This window comes from Bufo bufo, chromosome 10 (genome assembly GCF_905171765.1).
Source record: "Bufo bufo chromosome 10, aBufBuf1.1, whole genome shotgun sequence".
NCBI classification, from domain to species: Eukaryota; Metazoa; Chordata; class Amphibia; order Anura; family Bufonidae; genus Bufo; species Bufo bufo.
In genome coordinates this window covers 144695206-144712101 of record NC_053398.1, presented here as the reverse complement: position 1 = coordinate 144712101, position 16896 = coordinate 144695206, and the positions used below count along the sequence as shown (strand labels likewise).

Here is a 16896-nt window from a genome sequence, read left to right as displayed (position 1 = left end):
TGTGATATTCACTTCTGAGGCACAGACGTGGGGTTACAAGCAAGCAGTTTTATTACAAAATGAGGGAGGGGGAGGGGTCAGTTAATAGTGAGGACGTCGTTCTGAATCTCGTGGCTCAGCTGTGTCTGCAGATCGCTCAGCTTCCTCTTTAACCCTGACAGAGCTGACAGGACGATGGTCTCAGGCCGGAGAGATCCGCAGGACTCCACATTGTAATAGAACCTGGGGAGGGGGAGGGGAGCATTAGAGGAATTCTTAGAGGAAATGTAATATTGGGGGGGGTTTATACAATCACCTCTCTGGCTTTCCATTGGGATCAAATGGAGCTTCCGCCTCCTCTTCATCAATTTCAGAGTATTCACTTTTTGGCCTGGAGGAAGAAACAAGGAAAGGGTGAGATTTAAGAATCTGCAGGGTCTCAGGGTGAGCCTACTCCGTACAGCGCCCCCTGTAGGGTGCAGGCAGAGTGCGATGTGAGAGCCGGTGCATCTGAGCTTGGGGCAGATAGCCCCTTTGGCCTCCATCGGGCTGGTAAGTGTTGGGGGTAGCTCCCCTCCCCCAGACATACCATTCCTCAGGTTTGGGGTAGACCGTGTGCCTCAGTGCGTTGTCGGGGTCGTACTCAAATGCTACTCCTGCGGTAGGGTTCCACTTGGCATGCTCTTTGCCAAACCCTTTCTTGGCATAAGCTCTGAGTCGCAGCTCTTGACCTTTACGCAACTTCACCAGGAGGATATCTGTTGGGAGATATGAAAAAAGTCTCACCCTCCTCCATATACCAGCCTCCACACATGCCACCAGTACGGCCACCGCTTGGGCCGAGCCCCAGCAGAAATGTGGCTATTGTGCCTTGGGAATCTAAGCAACTCACCGTCCTGCTCCACGTAGTCATTGGGGTCGTTGTCTCTGTTCCGTGAGGTCACCTAAAAAACGATTCACAGAAATGCTGAGCACAAGAGCAATCGCCCACCCACCCAAGAGAGAGGGGGGGCCTGCCGGAGAGCGTCCGTACGGCCACAGCAGTCAGACACTGGAATGAGAGGCAGGAAGATGTGATCTCAACATGTGGGGTGTGGACAGCGCATGGCAGGGTCACCATTTATGGGTACAGTAGCTGCACTCAGGCTACTACACACAACACCCACGTTTCCTACATGAGCAGCAGACATGAAGCATTCAGCGTCTTGCCCTCAAAGAACACAAGCTGGGGAGGCCATGGCAATGATAGAAGGGGCAGTAAATCGCACCCTGCGTGCCCAGACCTCCAGGGGGTCACAGCACCAGGACACTGACCGGAATCACTTTGTGGCTGTTGGAGATGAGGTCACGAGAGGTCACATGACGCGTCTGATCTTCGTTGCACCGCACATCAAGTGTGAACTCCACAGAACATTCTGCGCAGAACTCGTCACATGTGCAGTCCTGCAGGGGCAAACACAGAGGATAACACACAGATACCCCCTGCCAGGGCAATTACTGACGTATGTACTGCACAGTGGTCACACTCACCCTGGAGAACTGCAGCTTGTCCACAATATCATCACTGGTCAGAGGAACCAGGCCTGGGGATACGAGGAACAGGAGGGTCATGGAGGCACAGGGCACAGAGACAATCATCTGAGCGTGTGGGTCCCGACTCACCTACTCTGTGCGCTATGAACTCATCATGGAGGACGGAGGAGTTGGCGTCTATCTGGACCCAGTCAATGGCTGCAAGAGACAGATTAAGGGCTGTGAAATCCCCCCTGGAATACAATACTCTGTGCCCCCCTCGCACAGAACAACTGCTGCGTCACACCCCAAGGTCACAGCTGTGGAGGAAGAGTCAGAAGTGGCCGCGTCCACAGGACATGCACACGGAGGGCACCAGCAATGTCTTGGCTGCAGAGCTGGCAGTCACTCCAGATATCCAGAGGTGGCAGCCACCCGCACCCCTGTATATCCGCAGGGTCTGAAACAGACACAGGATCTGCCCAGTGACATCCAGAACACATCACCGCCGCCCGCCCCCCCCCCCCCCCCCCAAGGTCACATGACCTCACTCACCAATCGTAGGAACCTCTGCAATAAACACGCGGCGAATGGAGTTAGCGATCCTGCGGAAAGAGAAGGCAAAAGACTGTGATGACATCATTACTGGGCTCTGCAAGGGGGCGAGATACACGCACTGGGAGCAGTCAGGAGGTCTACAGGAGGGGGGAGCAGTCAGTCAGGAGGTCTACAGGAGGGGGGGAGCAGTCAGTCAGGAGGTCTACAGGAGGGGGGGGAGCAGTCAGTCAGGAGGTCTACAGGAGGGGGGGGAGCAGTCAGTCAGGAGGTCTACAGGAGGGGGGGGAGCAGTCAGTCAGGAGATATACAGGGGGGGGGGGGCAGTCAGTCAGGAGGTCTACAGGGGGGGGGGGGGGCAGTCAGTCAGGAGGTCTACAGGGGGGGGGGGGGAGCAGTCAGTCAGGAGGTCTACAGGGGGGGGGGGGAGCAGTCAGTCAGGAGGTCTACAGGGGGGGGGGGGGGAGCAGTCAGTCAGGAGGTCTACAGGGGGGGGGAGCAGTCAGTCAGGAGGTCTACAGGGGGGGGGGGGGAGCAGTCAGTCAGGAGGTCTACAGGGGGGGGGGAGCAGTCAGTCAGGAGGTCTACAGGGGGGGGGGGGGAGCAGTCAGTCAGGAGGGGGGGAAGCAGTCAGTCAGGAGGTCTACAGGAGGGGGGGGGAGTCAGTCAGGAGGTCTACAGGAGGGGGGGGGGGGGCAGTCAGTCAGGAGGGGGGGGGGGCAGTCAGTCAGGAGGGGGGGGGGGGGAAGCAGTCAGGAGGTCTACAGGAGGGGGGGAAGCAGTCAGGAGGTCTACAGGAGGGGGGGGGGGAAGCAGTCAGTCAGGAGGTCTACAGGAGGGGGGGGAGCAGTCAGTCGGGAGGTCTACAGGAGGGGGGGGGGAGCAGTCAGTCAGGAGGTCTACAGGAGGGGGGGAGCAGTCAGTCAGGAGGTCTACAGGAGGGGGGGGGGGGCAGTCAGTCAGGAGGGGGGGAAGCAGTCAGTCAGGAGGTCTACAGGAGGGGGGGAAGCAGTCAGTCAGAAGGTCTACAGGAGGGGGGGGAAGCAGTCAGTCAGGAGGTCTACAGGAGGGGGGGGGGCAGTCAGTCAGGAGGTCTACAGGGAGGGGGGGGGAGCAGTCAGTCAGGAGGTCTACAGGGAGGGAGGGGAAGCAGTCAGTCAGGAGATCTACAGGGAGGGGGGGGAGCAGTCAGTCAGGAGGTCTACAGGGGGGGAGCAGTCAGTCAGGAGGTCTACAGGGAGGGGGGGGGTCAGTCAGGAGGTCTACAGGGAGGGGGGGGGGGGGGGTCAGTCAGGAGGTCTACAGGGGGGGGGTCAGTCAGGAGGTCTACAGGGGGGGGGGGCAGTCAGGAGGTCTACAGGGAGGGGGGGAGCAGTCAGTCAGGAGGTCTACAGGGAGGGGGGGAGCAGTCAGTCAGGAGGTCTACAGGGAGGGGGGGAGCAGTCAGTCAGGAGGTCTACAGGGAGGGGGGGGGGGGGCAGTCAGTCAGGAGGTCTACAGGGAGGGGGGGGAAGCAGTCAGTCAGGAGGTCTACAGGGAGGGGGGAGCAGTCAGTCAGGAGATCTACAGGGAGGGGGGGAGCAGTCAGTCAGGAGGTCTACAGGGAGGGGGGAGCAGTCAGTCAGGAGGTCTACAGGGAGGGGGGAGCAGTCAGGCAGGAGGTCTACAGGGAGGGGGGAGCAGTCAGTCAGGAGGTCTACAGGGAAGGGGGAGCAGTCAGTCAGGAGGTCTACAGGGAGGGGGGGAGCAGTCAGTCAGGAGATATACAGGGGGGGGGGGAGCAGTCAGTCAGGAGGTCTACAGGGAGGGGGGGGGGAAGCAGTCAGTCAGGAGGTCTACAGGGAGGGGGGAGCAGTCAGTCAGGAGGTCTACAGGGAGGGGGGAGCAGTCAGTCAGGAGGTCTACAGGGAGGGGGGAGCAGTCAGTCAGGAGGTCTACAGGGAGGGGGGGAGCAGTCAGTCAGGAGGTCTACAGGGAGGGGGGAGCAGTCAGTCAGGAGATCTACAGGGAGGGGGGGAGCAGTCAGTCAGGAGGTCTACAGGGAGGGGGGAGCAGTCAGTCAGGAGGTCTACAGGGAGGGGGGAGCAGTCAGTCAGGATGTCTACAGGTAGGGGGGGGGGGGGAAGGCAGTCAGTCAGGAGGTCTACAGGGAGGGGGGAGCAGTCAGTCAGGAGATATACAGGGGGGGGGGGAGCAGTCAGTCAGGAGGTCTACAGGGAGGGGGGGGGAAGCAGTCAGTCAGGAGATCTACAGGGAGGGGGGAGCAGTCAGTCAGGAGATCTACAGGGAGGGGGGAGCAGTCAGTCAGGAGGTCTACAGGGAGGGGGGAGCAGTCAGTCAGTAGATATACAGGAGGGGGGGGGGGGGGAAGCAGTCAGTCAGGAGGTCTACAGGGAGGGGGGAGCAGTCAGTCAGTCAGGAGGTTTGTCTCTCACGCTAGGTCCGTGTTCTCCACCACAAATTTCACGTTTTCTTCGGTGAGCTCCGTTATCCGAACAGTAGGCTGGTTGGCGTACGGCATCTTTAGAACCAGAGGACCAAAACCGGAAGTGGGAGGAGGATAGAGCGCCCGCAGGAGGAAGAGAAGGAGGGTAGAGCGCCCCTAGGAAGAAGAGAAGGAGGATAGAGCGCCCCCAGGAGGAGGATTAGGATAGAGCGCCCACGTGAGAACAGACGGAAGTGACGTCTCGGAGCTGTGGAACAGCATGGCTGAGTTTGTGCAGCGCCGGGTGGAGAACCAGATTCCCGAGCTCCAGCAGCTGGAGAGAGTCGGTCTTCTGACCGGGAAGGAAGCCAGGTGAGGCCCGAGATACCGGCTGCTGCGGGGCCCCTCCTCTGCTCATGCCGGGTCCTAACCTCTGCTCTCTGCAGGGCGGTGATCCGGAAGGTGACGGCGCTGGAGTATAAGCTGAAGAGGAGGACCGCGGAGAAGGAGGACTACCTCCAATACATCCAGGTGAGTGTCTGGTGGGAGTGATCCTCCGCAGCCCCCTCGCCTCCCGCCCTCACCCCCCCCCTCTCTCTGCCTTACAGTATGAGATAAACTACCTGGAGCTGCTGAAGAAGAGGCGTCAGGTAAGTGGTCACATGGTCAGCGGCTCTGCAGGGGCGGGGTCAGTGACAGCCAGTGATTGGTCAGTCTATTCCCTTCAGCGCATTGGATACGCCTTTAAGAAGGAGGAGATTGAGTACGTCATCCTGCAGCGGATCCATGAGCTCTTCAGGCGAGCCACCAACAGGTGGAAGGTAAGTGATGCCGAGCCTGCTGGGAGTGGTAGTCCTCCTGGTGGGAGTCTGATCCGCTGGCTTTTGTCTTGTAGGAAGATCTCCAGCTGTGGCTGTCTCATGTGGCCTTCTGTAAGAAGTGGGTGAGTGTCTCCACCATCTTGCTGCTCAGCGGCCGCCCGCCGCGTAGACTCTGACTCTGCCGCTTCTCCATTTCAGAACTGTAAGAATCAGCAGAGCCGCATCTTCTCCTCCCTCCTGGCAGTGCACCCCGATAAACCAGGTACCCCTGCCCCTCCCCACCTCCCAGAGACCGCCCCTGCGGAACCCCCCCTGCCTAAAGCCTGTTTCACACCAGTGAGTCGAATACAGGAATCTCGCTCCGTGTGGGAGTGTGGCCCTCCGTTCTGGACTTGCAGGAGCGCACAGCATTATACTGATTTATAATGCTGTGTGTCTCTGCCTGACCTTACTGCTATATAATGCTGTCAGTATGATCCTGTAGCAGTAAGGTCAAGCAGAGGCACACAGTATTATAAATCAGTATAATGCTGTGCGCTCCTGCAAGTCCGGAACGGAGGGTCACACTCCCACACGGAGCGAGATTCCTGTATTGGACTCGCTGGTGTGAAAGAGCCCTAAACCTCGCTCTCATCCCTTCTAGCCCTATGGATCATGGCAGCAAAGTGGGAGTTTGAGGATCAGCTGTCGTCTGAGAGCGCTAGACAACTATTCCTGCGAGCCCTGCGCTTCCACCCAGACTCCGCCAAACTGTACCAGGAAGTGAGTCCATGACCAGGGTCACCTAATGCATCGGGCACACATTGTACATAGGAGGCAGTATTATAGTAGTTATATTCCTGTACATAGGAGCAGTATTATAGTAGTTATATCCCTGTACATAGGAAGCAGTATTATAGTAGTTATATCCTTGTACATAGGAGCAGTATTATAGCAGTTATATTCTTGTACATAGGAGCGGTATTATAGTAGTTACATTCTTGTACATAGGAGCGGTATTATAGTAGTTATATTCTTATATATAGGAGCAGTATTATAGTAGTTATATTCTTGTACATAGGAGGCAGTATTATAGTAGTTATATTCTTGTACATAGGAGCAGTATTATAGTAGTTATATTCTTGTACATAGGAGCAGTATTATAGTAGTTATATTCTTGTACATAGGAGCAGTATTATAGTAGTTATATTCCTGTACATAGGAGGTAGTATTATAGTAGTTATATTCTTGTACATAGGAGGTAGTATTATAGTAGTTATATTCTTGTACATAGGAGCAGTATTATAGTAGTTATATTCTTGTACATAGGAGGCAGTATTATAGTAGTTATATTCCTGTACATAGGAGCAGTATTATAGTAGTTATATTCTTGTATATAGGAGCAGTATTATAGTAGTTATATTCTTGTACATAGGAGGCAGTATTATAGTAGTTATATTCTTGTACATAGGAGGCAGTATTATAGTAGTTATATTCTTGTACAGAGGAGCAGTATTATAGTAGTTATATTCTTGTACATAGGAGGCAGTATTATAGTAGTTATATTCTTGTACATAGGAGCAGTATTATAGTAGTTATATTCTTGTACATAGGAGGCAGTATTATAGTAGTTATATTCTTGTACATAGGAGCAGTATTATAGTAGTTATATTCTTGTACATAGGAGGCAGTATTATAGTAGTTATATTCTTGTACATAGGAGGCAGTATTATAGTAGTTATATTCTTGTACATAGGAGGCAGTATTATAGTAGTTATATTCTTGTACATAGGAGGCAGTATTATAGTAGTTATATTCTTGTACAGAGGAGCAGTATTATAGTAGTTATATTCTTGTACATAGGAGGCAGTATTATAGTAGTTATATTCTTGTACATAGGAGCAGTATTATAGTAGTTATATTCTAGTACATAGGAGGCAGTATTATAGTAGTTATATTCTTGTACATAGGAGGCAGTATTATAGTAGTTATATTCTTGTACATAGGAGCAGTATTATAGTAGTTATATTCTTGTACATAGGAGCAGTATTATAGTAGTTATATTCCTGTACATAGGAGGCAGTATTATAGTAGTTATATTCTTGTACATAGGAGCAGTATTATAGTAGTTATATTCTTGTACATAGGAGGCAGTATTATAGTAGTTATAGTCTTGTACATAGGAGCAGTATTATAGTAGTTATATTCTAGTACATAGGAGGCAGTATTATAGTAGTTATATTCTTGTACATAGGAGCAGTATTATAGTAGTTATATTCTTGTACATAGGAGCAGTATTATAGTAGTTATATTCCTGTACATAGGAGGCAGTATTATAGTAGTTATATTCTTGTACATTTGAGCAGTATGATAGTAGTTATATTCTTGTACATAGGAGGCAGTATTATAGTAGTTATATTCCTGTACATAGGAGCAGTATTATAGTAGTTATATTCCTGTACATAGGAGGCAGTATTATAGTAGTTATATTCTTGTACATAGGAGCAGTAGTATAGTAGTTATATTCTTGTACATAGGAGCAGTATTATAGTAGTTATAGTCTTGTACATAGGAGGCAGTATTATAGTAGTTATATTCTTGTACATAGGAGCAGTATTATAGTAGTTATATTCTTGTACATAGGAGCAGTATTATACTAGTTATATTCTTGTACATAGGAGCAGTATTATAGTAGTTATATTCTTGTACATAGGAGCAGTATTATAGTAGTTATATTCTTGTACATAGGAGGCAGTATTATAGTAGTTATATTCTTGTACATAGGAGCAGTATTATAGTAGTTATATTCTTGTACATAGGAGCAGTATTATAGTAGTTATATTCTTGTACATAGGAGCAGTATTATAGTAGTTATATTCTTGTACATAGGAGCAGTATTATAGTAGTTATATTCTTGTACATAGGAGCAGTATTATAGTAGTTATATTCTTGTACATAGGAGGCAGTATTATAGTAGTTATATTCTTGTACATAGGAGGCAGTATTATAGTAGTTATATTCTTGTACATAGGAGGCAGTATTATAGTAGTTATATTCTTGTACATAGGAGCAGTATTATAGTAGTTATATTCTTGTACATAGGAGGCAGTATTATAGTAGTTATATTCTTGTACATAGGAGGCAGTATTATAGTAGTTATATTCTTGTACATAGGAGCAGTATTATAGTAGTTATATTCTTGTACATACGAGTAGTATTATAGTAGTTATATTCTTGTATATAGGAGGCAGTATTATAGCAGTTGTATTCTTGTATATAGGAGGCAGTATTATAGCAGTTATATTCTTGTACATAGGAGGCAGTATTATAGCAGTTATATTCTTGTACATAGGAGGCAGTATTATAGCAGTTGTATTGCCTCCATCTATAATCAATCGTCTGACCACGGTTTTTCCTTAGTATTTCCGGATGGAGCTGATGAATGTCGAGAAGCAGAGGATAGAGAGAGAAGATTTGGGACAGACACTGACAGACATTGTAAGCTCGGCCTCCCCCTTCCGCTGTAGTTTGTACACTGATACAGAACCCCCCCCTCCCTTGGAGATGAGTTGCCTGCAGTCTATATAAGGGCCCCGTGTGTCTCTCCTCTCAGGGGGAAGCCTCGTACTCGGATGAGATTCTGGATGGAGGACTGGTCCGTGTGGTCTATAAATCCGCTGTGCAGAAGATTAAAGGTGAGCTCCGGTCCATGTGAGGCTGGCGGAGTGCCCAGGAGGCTCATGTGACCAGCGTCTCCTCCTCATTCCAGGGGCCGAGTTCCAGCTCTCACTTCTCTCTATCGCCAAGAAGTTTAACTTCACTGGAGATCTGCAGAAGGCCATTTTGTCCGAGTGAGTTACCTCCCGCTTGTTCAGGGAAATATGAAGGCCAGCGCGTCAGGCCGCAGGACATCTTGTCTTTATTTCCTCCTCTTATTTTTGGCCGCTTTGTGTTGGGGGGCGAGGGGCGGCCATTACTCTGGTATACACTTCAGTATGTGACCACCAGTTGATTCACCAGTGGGTCGGCAGACTATAGATTTAAGGATAATTCCTGGATCTGTTGAGGGTTGTCTTGTTGATATGAAGGGTTTTCCCTAGGGATGATGGGGGGTATTGTCCCTTTTGCTTTTAGATGAACACCACTGTCCTCTACTACTGTGTGTTCTCCATATAACGGTCATCACTGATCGTTCTGGTTCCCATCATGCCTCGGGGTGGGGACAGGGACTGATGATGTGCCGCTTCAGCTTGCAGGCTCTCCATGCAGAGGACCCCCTCACCTGGGACTTTCTGGCCCGACAGGAGTTGTCCGCCAAGCCGTTGCCCTCAGCGGAGTACACGTCCAAACAGACAAAGGCACAAGACCTGGCACGACTGGAGGAGCAGAGCAGCCGCGTGTATGAGACTGCGCTAGGCTCTCTGCAAACAGGTGACGGTGACGTAGTGATTGGGTAAGCCACCATTTGGCCGGCGCTTCTGCTGACCCTGCCATATTTCGTCTCCAGAGTCCATGTGGGAGCTATACGTGTCCTTCTGTCAGGAGAGATACAGGCGGCAAACCAACAGCAAAGAGCTAAAACAGCAGGTATGTTGTGAAGGACCCAAACATCAGTCTTCACCGAGGCTCTAGCATTCTATTCCTGGCCCAGGAAATACAGGATGACTAGAGGCTCCTCTCTACAGCCAGGGAAATGTGAGTGGTGACATTGACTACATCTGACCATACTAGGACTCCCATGTCCACAGCTGAGGGTTGGCGTTCAGGGGTTCTCCGCTATCTGCAGGATGTCTGGTACAGACTGATTGTGAGCTCTTGTGACGTCTATCCTATGTTTTCAGAGGCAGGACCGGCTGCTGTCCACTCTTCAGAAGGCCCATGATGCTGGCCTCTTACCACAAGCAAGATACCATGACTGGGTGAGCAGAGGTGAGATGTGGGGGAGGGTGGGAGCTGGTGACAGGGCTTGATTGTGAAGTGGCCTTCTAGGTCTCCTTACTCATGGCGCTGGAGCAGGGGCAGATGGCAGCAGAGGTACTGGCAGCAGCTACAGACAGGTTCCCTGGGTCTGTGGACATGTGGAAGAAGAGACTGGAGACTCTGATGACCCTGAAGTCTGAGAACGTGGAGCAAGTCTTTGAGAAAGCGCTGACCCTGGTGAAGATGCAGGTACTGGGAAGACGGGGATGTCTGCTGTGGTGGACATGATCGTCATGGCAGCTCACGGTCTCCATGCTTGTTTTAGGACAGTCTGCCGTTGTGGACATTGATGGTGGGGTGGAGTGAGAAGGAAAGGGATGAGGAAGCCACAAAGTCCCTGTACCAGGTAAGTGCACCCCATCCAGCCGCACAGCCACCAGTCAAAGCCACCAATCCTGACCTGTGATCCTCTACAGAAACTCGTCCTCAATCCAGTGACCACCAGGACCATGAAGGTGAAGTACCTGGACTGGGCCTACAGGACACAGGGCTACAATAGAGCAAGGAAGGTGTTCAGCTGGTGAGTGGTGGGCAGCAGTTCATATCCGCTCCCATTCCCCTATAGCCTTTTCTGTGTGCTTTCACCTCCCCATGTTGTGTGCCTCCAATCCTTACCTGAGTTTCTTCGGTCATCCCTCTGCCTGTCTCCACAGAGCAGCCCCATGTCTCTTCCTTCCCTGGGTGGCCCCCTCTTGTGTGCCTCCTCCTTCCCCGGGCGGCCTGCCACCCCTCTTTCTCTAGAGAGCGGCCCCCATGTCCCCACATTCCATATGTTGCTGCTTCCCCATTTTGTATCTCCACTTTCCCCGAGTTGTTGTTGCTGCTGCCTTTCCCGGGCGGCCCCCCTCTTGTCTGCCTCCGCCTTTCCATATGTTGCCCCTTCCCCCTTGTCTGCCTCCGCCTTTCCATATGTTGCCCCTTCCCCCTTGTCTGCCTCCGCCTTTCCATATGTTGCCCCTTCCCCCTTGTCTGCCTCCGCCTTTCCATATGTTGCCCCTTCCCCCTTGTCTGCCTCCGCCTTTCCATATGTTGCCCCTTCCCCCTTGTCTGCCTCCGCCTTTCCATATGTTGCCCCTTCCCCCTTTTCTGCCTCTCCATATGTCTGCCTTTCCATATGTTGCGCCTTCCCTGAGTTGCCCGGGCCTCCGCCTTCCCTGAGTTGCCCGGGCCTCCGCCTTCCCTGAGTTGCCCGGGCCTCCGCCTTCCCTGAGTTGCCCGGGCCTCCGCCTTCCCTGAGTTGCCCGGGCCTCCGCCTTCCCTGAGTTGCCCGGGCCTCCGCCTTCCCTGAGTTGCCCGGGCCTCCGCCTTCCCTGAGTTGCCCGGGCCTCCGCCTTCCCTGAGTTGCCCGGGCCTCCGCCTTCCCTGAGTTGCCCGGGCCTCCGCCTTCCCTGAGTTGCCCGGGCCTCCGCCTTCCCTGAGTTGCCCGGGCCTCCGCCTTCCCTGAGTTGCCCGGGCCTCCGCCTTCCCTGAGTTGCCCGGGCCTCCGCCTTCCCTGAGTTGCCCGGGCCTCCGCCTTCCCTGAGTTGCCCGGGCCTCCGCCTTCCCTGAGTTGCCCGGGCCTCCGCCTTCCCTGAGTTGCCCGGGCCTCCGCCTTCCCTGAGTTGCCCGGGCCTCCGCCTTCCCTGAGTTGCCCGGGCCTCCGCCTTCCCTGAGTTGCCCGGGCCTCCGCCTTCCCTGAGTTGCCCGGGCCTCCGCCTTCCCTGAGTTGCCCGGGCCTCCGCCTTCCCTGAGTTGCCCCTCTTCTTCTTCTAGTTTACAGGAAAACCGTCCTTTCTCTGAGGATTTCTTCACCAGGATGATTGACATAGAGAAGGATCAGGTGGGTGTGGCCTGTGCGCCGCCTGCGTTCTGCAGGGATTTCTGCTCTTCAGCACTTACTTCATCTTTCCTTGTCACAAATAGGAGAAGAGCAAGATGGCGAATTTAAGAGAGTACTATGAGCGGGCACTGAGGGAGTTTGGTGCCACACAGCCAGGTGAGTGTCCTGATACACCCTCCCAGCTCTGCTGTATGAGGAGCGCCTCCTAGTGGCCAGCAGGTGTAAGGTCTGTGTTTAGAGCTGGGCTGACAGCAGTTTCTTTCCTCCGCAGACCTCTGGCTGTCCTATATCAGAGAAGAGCTCAGCCACGGGGAGGGGAAGCCGGAGAACTGTGGCGCCATCCACTGGAGAGCCATGAAAGTGCTGCAGGGAGCCGACGTGGAGGTGTTTGTTAGTAGATACACACTGCTGCAGAGCGGACACTTATGATGTCACGTCCACACCATGTTCAGACTGTCTGCTTGCTGTCAGTGAGTGGAAACTTCTCTGTTCTGGAGATTCAGCCTGCAGCCAGAGCTGATGGTTTGTTACTGTGTTATTAATCTCTCCATTGGGGGGTTCACATGACTGATCCTGAGATCCTGGTCAGTGCTGAGTCTGTGGATGAGCAGTGGGTGTATCCTCCAGGTATGAACATACCGCTCATCTCTCATGTTAAAATCCACCACATGGAACATTGTACAACAAAACTTTATGTCCAGGAGCCCCGGGCCCTATGAGGTTTTTTTTTTGTCTTTTATATGCTATCAGTTACTTCTCTGGACTTGAGGAATAAAATAAAAATCTGCACAAAAAACGTCTTTTTGGCCACAGAACGGGGCGGTGACTCTGCTGTTCCGCTGCAATGGAGACGTTTGCTTTAGAAAAGCTGCAGGAACTGACCCTTTTCAACTTGGGGAAAACTCTTATCTGACAGATTTTTCAGCCACCTGTAACGGCATCCTTCAATATACAGGAATATGGTGAGCACTGACACTGCCTCATTCACACGTCTGTGATTTTGAGCCTAAACCAGGCGCAGATCTTTCCCTTATACTTTATGGCTGGTTTCAGTGCCACACGTCGGACTCGCAGCGTGTCTGCAGCAGCTCCCGTCCGGACCTCCCAGCACTGCCGGGGTCGCATAGCATCAAAAATCAATATAATACTATGTAACCCTTCCAGTTCTGGAATGTATTGTATAACATGGACAGCATTAGGTCAGTGTTATACAATACATTCCAGAACTCTAAGGCCTCTTTCACACGGGCGTCATGTTTTAGGGCCGGATAAGATGCGGGTGCGTTGCGGGAAAATGCGCGATTTTTCCGCTCGAGTGCAAAACATTGTAATGTGTTTTGCACACGCGTGAGAAAAATCGTCATGTTTGGTACCCAGATCTGAACCCGGACTTCTTCACAGAAGTTCGGTGTTGTGTAGATTGTATTATTTTCCCTTATAACATGGTTATAAGGGAAAATAATAGCATTCTTAATACAGAATCTATAGTACAATAGCGCTGGAGGGGTTAAAAAAAAATAATAATTTAACTCTCCTTAATCCACTTGATCGCGCAGCCGGCATCTCTTCTGTCGTCGTCTTTGCTGTGCACAGGAATAGGACATTTGACGTCACTGCGCTCATCACATGGTCCATCACCATGGTGATGGGTCATGTGATGAACGCAGTGACGTCACCACAGGTCCTTTTCCTGTGCACAGAAAAGATGAAGACAGAAGAGATGCCGGGCTGCGCGAACAAGTGGATTAAGGAGAGTTAAATTATTATTTATTTTTTAACCCCTCCAGCACTATTTTACTTTGCATTCTGTATTCAGAATGCTATTATTATCCCTTATAACCATGTTATAAGGGAAAATAATAATGATCGGGTCCCCATCCCGATCGTCTCCTAGCAACCGTGCGTGAAAATCGCACTGCATCCGCACTTGCTTGCGGTTTTCACTTCTATGGGTCCTGCGTTGCGTGAAAAACACACAAAATAGAGCATGCTGCGATTTTTACGCAACGCACAACGCTCGTGTGCACAGCCCCATAGAAATAAATGGGTCCGGATTCAGTGCGGGTGCAATGCGTTCACCTCACGCATTGCACCCCGGCGGAAATCTCGCCCGTGTGAAAGAGGCCTAAGGGTTACATAGCATTATAAATCAATATAATACTATGCGACCCCGGCAGTGCTGGGAGGTCAGGAGCTTCCGCAGACACGCAGCGACTCCGATGTGCTCGTGTGAAACCAGCCGATGTCTGTGAAGCTCCAATTATGGAAAACACTGATGTGTGAATCCGGCTTAAAGAGGACTGTTAATGCATTTATTAATTGTTTTGTTTAAGTATCTTTACTTGTGGGGTATGCTCCGCTGATTTCCTCCATCATTGTTTTTTTTTTAAATACCGCTCACTTGCCCCTCTGCAGAAGACGCCAGGGTTTCTCAGGGGGCGTCTGCTTCTCCATGGCTGTGCTGTGGTCCTGTCGCAGCCAGGGAGAAGGAGACGCCCCCTGAGAAACCCTGGCGTCTCCGCCTCCCTGTACCGATGCTCGGTATTAACCTACTGGGTGTGAAAACTGCATGGGGGCAACTGAGGGGTATTTGGGAAAAAACTGTGGCGCATACCCTGCAAGTAAGGGTACTTAATTAAACAAAAAAAATGAATACATGAAAGAGCCTCTTTAACAAATGTAAGCTCTGTCACCCATTTAGAGGGCAGAAGCGGGGGCGTGGAGACTAGAGGCAGGCTGAGAAGCCCTGCATCATACGGCATAGTGGCATCAAGTCTACCAGTTTTATCCTGATGGTACCATGTGTACACTACAGCTGGCACCGTGACCGCTACTATGTATACACTACAGCTGGCACAGTGACTGGTACCAAGTATACACTACAGCTGGCACAGTGACTGGTACCAAGTATACACTACAGCTGGCACAGTGACTGGTACCAAGTATACACTACAGCTGGCACAGTGACCGGTGCTATGTATACACTACAGCTGGCACAGTGACCGGTGCTATGTATACACTACAGCTGGCACAGTGACCGGCACCAAGTATACACTACAGCTGGTACAGTGACCGGCGCTATGTATACACTACAGCTGGCACAGTGACCGGTGCTATGTATACACTACAGCTGGCACAGTGACCGGTGCTATGTATACACTACAGCTGGCACAGTGACCGGTGCTATGTATACACTACAGCTGGCACAGTGACCGGTGCTATGTGTATACACTACAGCTGGCACAGTGACCGGCACCAAGTATACACTACAGCTGGTACAGTGACCGGCGCTATGTATACACTACAGCTGGCACAGTGACCGGTGCTATGTGTATACACTACAGCTGGCACAGTGACCGGCGCAAAGTATACACTACAGCTGGCACAGTGACCGGCGCCATGTATACACTACAGCTGGCACAGTGACTGGCGCCATGTATACACTACAGCTGGCACAGTGACTGGCGCCATGTATACACTACAGCTGGCACAGTGACCGGCGCCATGTATACACTACAGCTGGCACAGTGACCGGTGCTATGTGTATACACTACAGCTGGCACAGTGACCGGCGCCAAGTATACACTACAGCTGGTACAGTGACCGGCGCTATGTATACACTACAGCTGGCACAGTGACCGGTGCTATGTATACACTACAGCTGGCACAGTGACCGGCGCCATGTATACACTACAGCTGGCACAGTGACTGGCGCCATGTATACACTACAGCTGGCACAGTGACTGGCGCCATGTATACACTACAGCTGGCACAGTGACCGGCGCCATGTATACACTACAGCTGGCACAGTGACCGGCGCCATGTATACACTACAGCTGGCACAGTGACTGGCGCCATGTATACACTACAGCTGGCACAGTGACTGGCGCCATGTATACACTACAGCTGGCACAGTGACCGGCGCCATGTATACACTACAGCTGGCACAGTGACCGGCGCCATGTATACACTACAGCTGGCACAGTGACCGGCGCCATGTATACACTACAGCTGGCACAGTGACTGGCGCCATGTATACACTACAGCTGGCACAGTGACCGGCGCCATGTATACACTACAGCTGGCACAGTGACCGGCGCCATGTATACACTACAGCTGGCACAGTGACCGGCGCCATGTATACACTACAGCTGGCACAGTGACCGGCGCCATGTATACACTACAGCTGGCACAGTGACTGGCGCCATGTATACACTACAGCTGGCACAGTGACTGGCGCCATGTATACACTACAGCTGGCACAGTGACTGGCGCCATGTATACACTACAGCTGGCACAGTGACTGGCGCCATGTATACACTACAGCTGGCACAGTGACTGGCGCCATGTATACACTACAGCTGGCACAGTGACTGGCGCCATGTATACACTACAGCTGGCACAGTGACTGGCGCCATGTATACACTACAGCTGGCGCAGTGACTGGCGCCATGTATACACTACAGCTGGCACAGTGACTGGCGCCATGTATACACTACAGCTGGTAGTATATACTACTATTAATTATCCTTCCAACAAAATGGCCGTGGTCACTGCGTGTAGACATGAAGTATTCAGTCATACTAAGCCTCGTCCTGCTCATGTCCCCTAGCACCAGTGGGGGGGACGACATGGCTGCGGCCGGAGACAACAGTGCTTGGCTTTTCCAATTGTGATATCTGATGAAATTGGTGCAAATATCAGACACACAGGGAGATGAGGTTTGATTTTGCGGAATCTTTTAGGATTCTGGGTTTAGTGGCCCTTTCAGGATGGGCTCCTTCAGTGCAGTCAGAACGCTGTACCTATAGGAGCCCGACAACATG

General features: G+C 51.8%; 2 protein-coding genes across 2 annotated transcripts; one reads left to right on the top strand and one right to left on the bottom strand.

Annotated features, from left to right (window-relative positions):
- Positions 1–28: 28 nt before the first annotated feature.
- POLR2C (RNA polymerase II subunit C) lies at positions 29–4609 on the bottom strand. Its single transcript, XM_040409971.1, has 9 exons — positions 4482–4609; positions 2047–2096; positions 1642–1710; positions 1510–1562; positions 1294–1422; positions 872–923; positions 569–737; positions 296–370; positions 29–222 (listed from the first exon to the last, which is right to left on the bottom strand). Exons 1-9 carry the CDS (start codon positions 4565–4567, stop codon positions 78–80), a joined length of 828 nt encoding a protein of 275 aa, XP_040265905.1. The 5' UTR covers positions 4568–4609; the 3' UTR covers positions 29–77.
- A 99-nt stretch (positions 4610–4708) lies between these two features.
- Positions 4709–12887, top strand: UTP6 (UTP6 small subunit processome component). Its single transcript, XM_040409969.1, has 19 exons — positions 4709–4843; positions 4918–5002; positions 5080–5121; positions 5200–5292; positions 5367–5414; positions 5491–5554; positions 5936–6054; positions 8692–8769; positions 8885–8966; positions 9041–9122; positions 9521–9702; positions 9779–9858; positions 10113–10190; positions 10261–10440; positions 10517–10597; positions 10668–10771; positions 12004–12070; positions 12154–12226; positions 12342–12887. The coding sequence occupies exons 1-19, from the start codon at positions 4752–4754 to the stop codon at positions 12497–12499; spliced, it is 1788 nt and encodes a 595-aa protein (XP_040265903.1). The 5' UTR covers positions 4709–4751; the 3' UTR covers positions 12500–12887.
- The last annotated feature ends 4009 nt before the right edge of the window (positions 12888–16896 follow it).

What these genes read in the sequence shown, in the direction of transcription:
- POLR2C (XM_040409971.1), bottom strand. Translation starts at nt 4,567, where the DNA reads ATGCCGTACGCCAACCAGCCTACTGTTCGGATAACGGAGCTCACCGAA. An exon ending in TGCAGAGGTTCCTACGATTG is followed by an intron (nt 1,711 to 2,046) that starts GTGAGTGAGGTC and finishes TGTCTCTTGCAG; the next exon opens with CCATTGACTGGGTCCAGATA. An exon ending in CCCAATGGAAAGCCAGAGAG is followed by an intron (nt 223 to 295) that starts GTGATTGTATAA and finishes CCCCCTCCCCAG; the next exon opens with GTTCTATTACAATGTGGAGT.
- UTP6 (XM_040409969.1), top strand. Translation starts at nt 4,752, where the DNA reads ATGGCTGAGTTTGTGCAGCGCCGGGTGGAGAACCAGATTCCCGAGCTC. An exon ending in ACTACCTCCAATACATCCAG is followed by an intron (nt 5,003 to 5,079) that starts GTGAGTGTCTGG and finishes TCTGCCTTACAG; the next exon opens with TATGAGATAAACTACCTGGA. An exon ending in GCAAGGAAGGTGTTCAGCTG is followed by an intron (nt 10,772 to 12,003) that starts GTGAGTGGTGGG and finishes TTCTTCTTCTAG; the next exon opens with TTTACAGGAAAACCGTCCTT.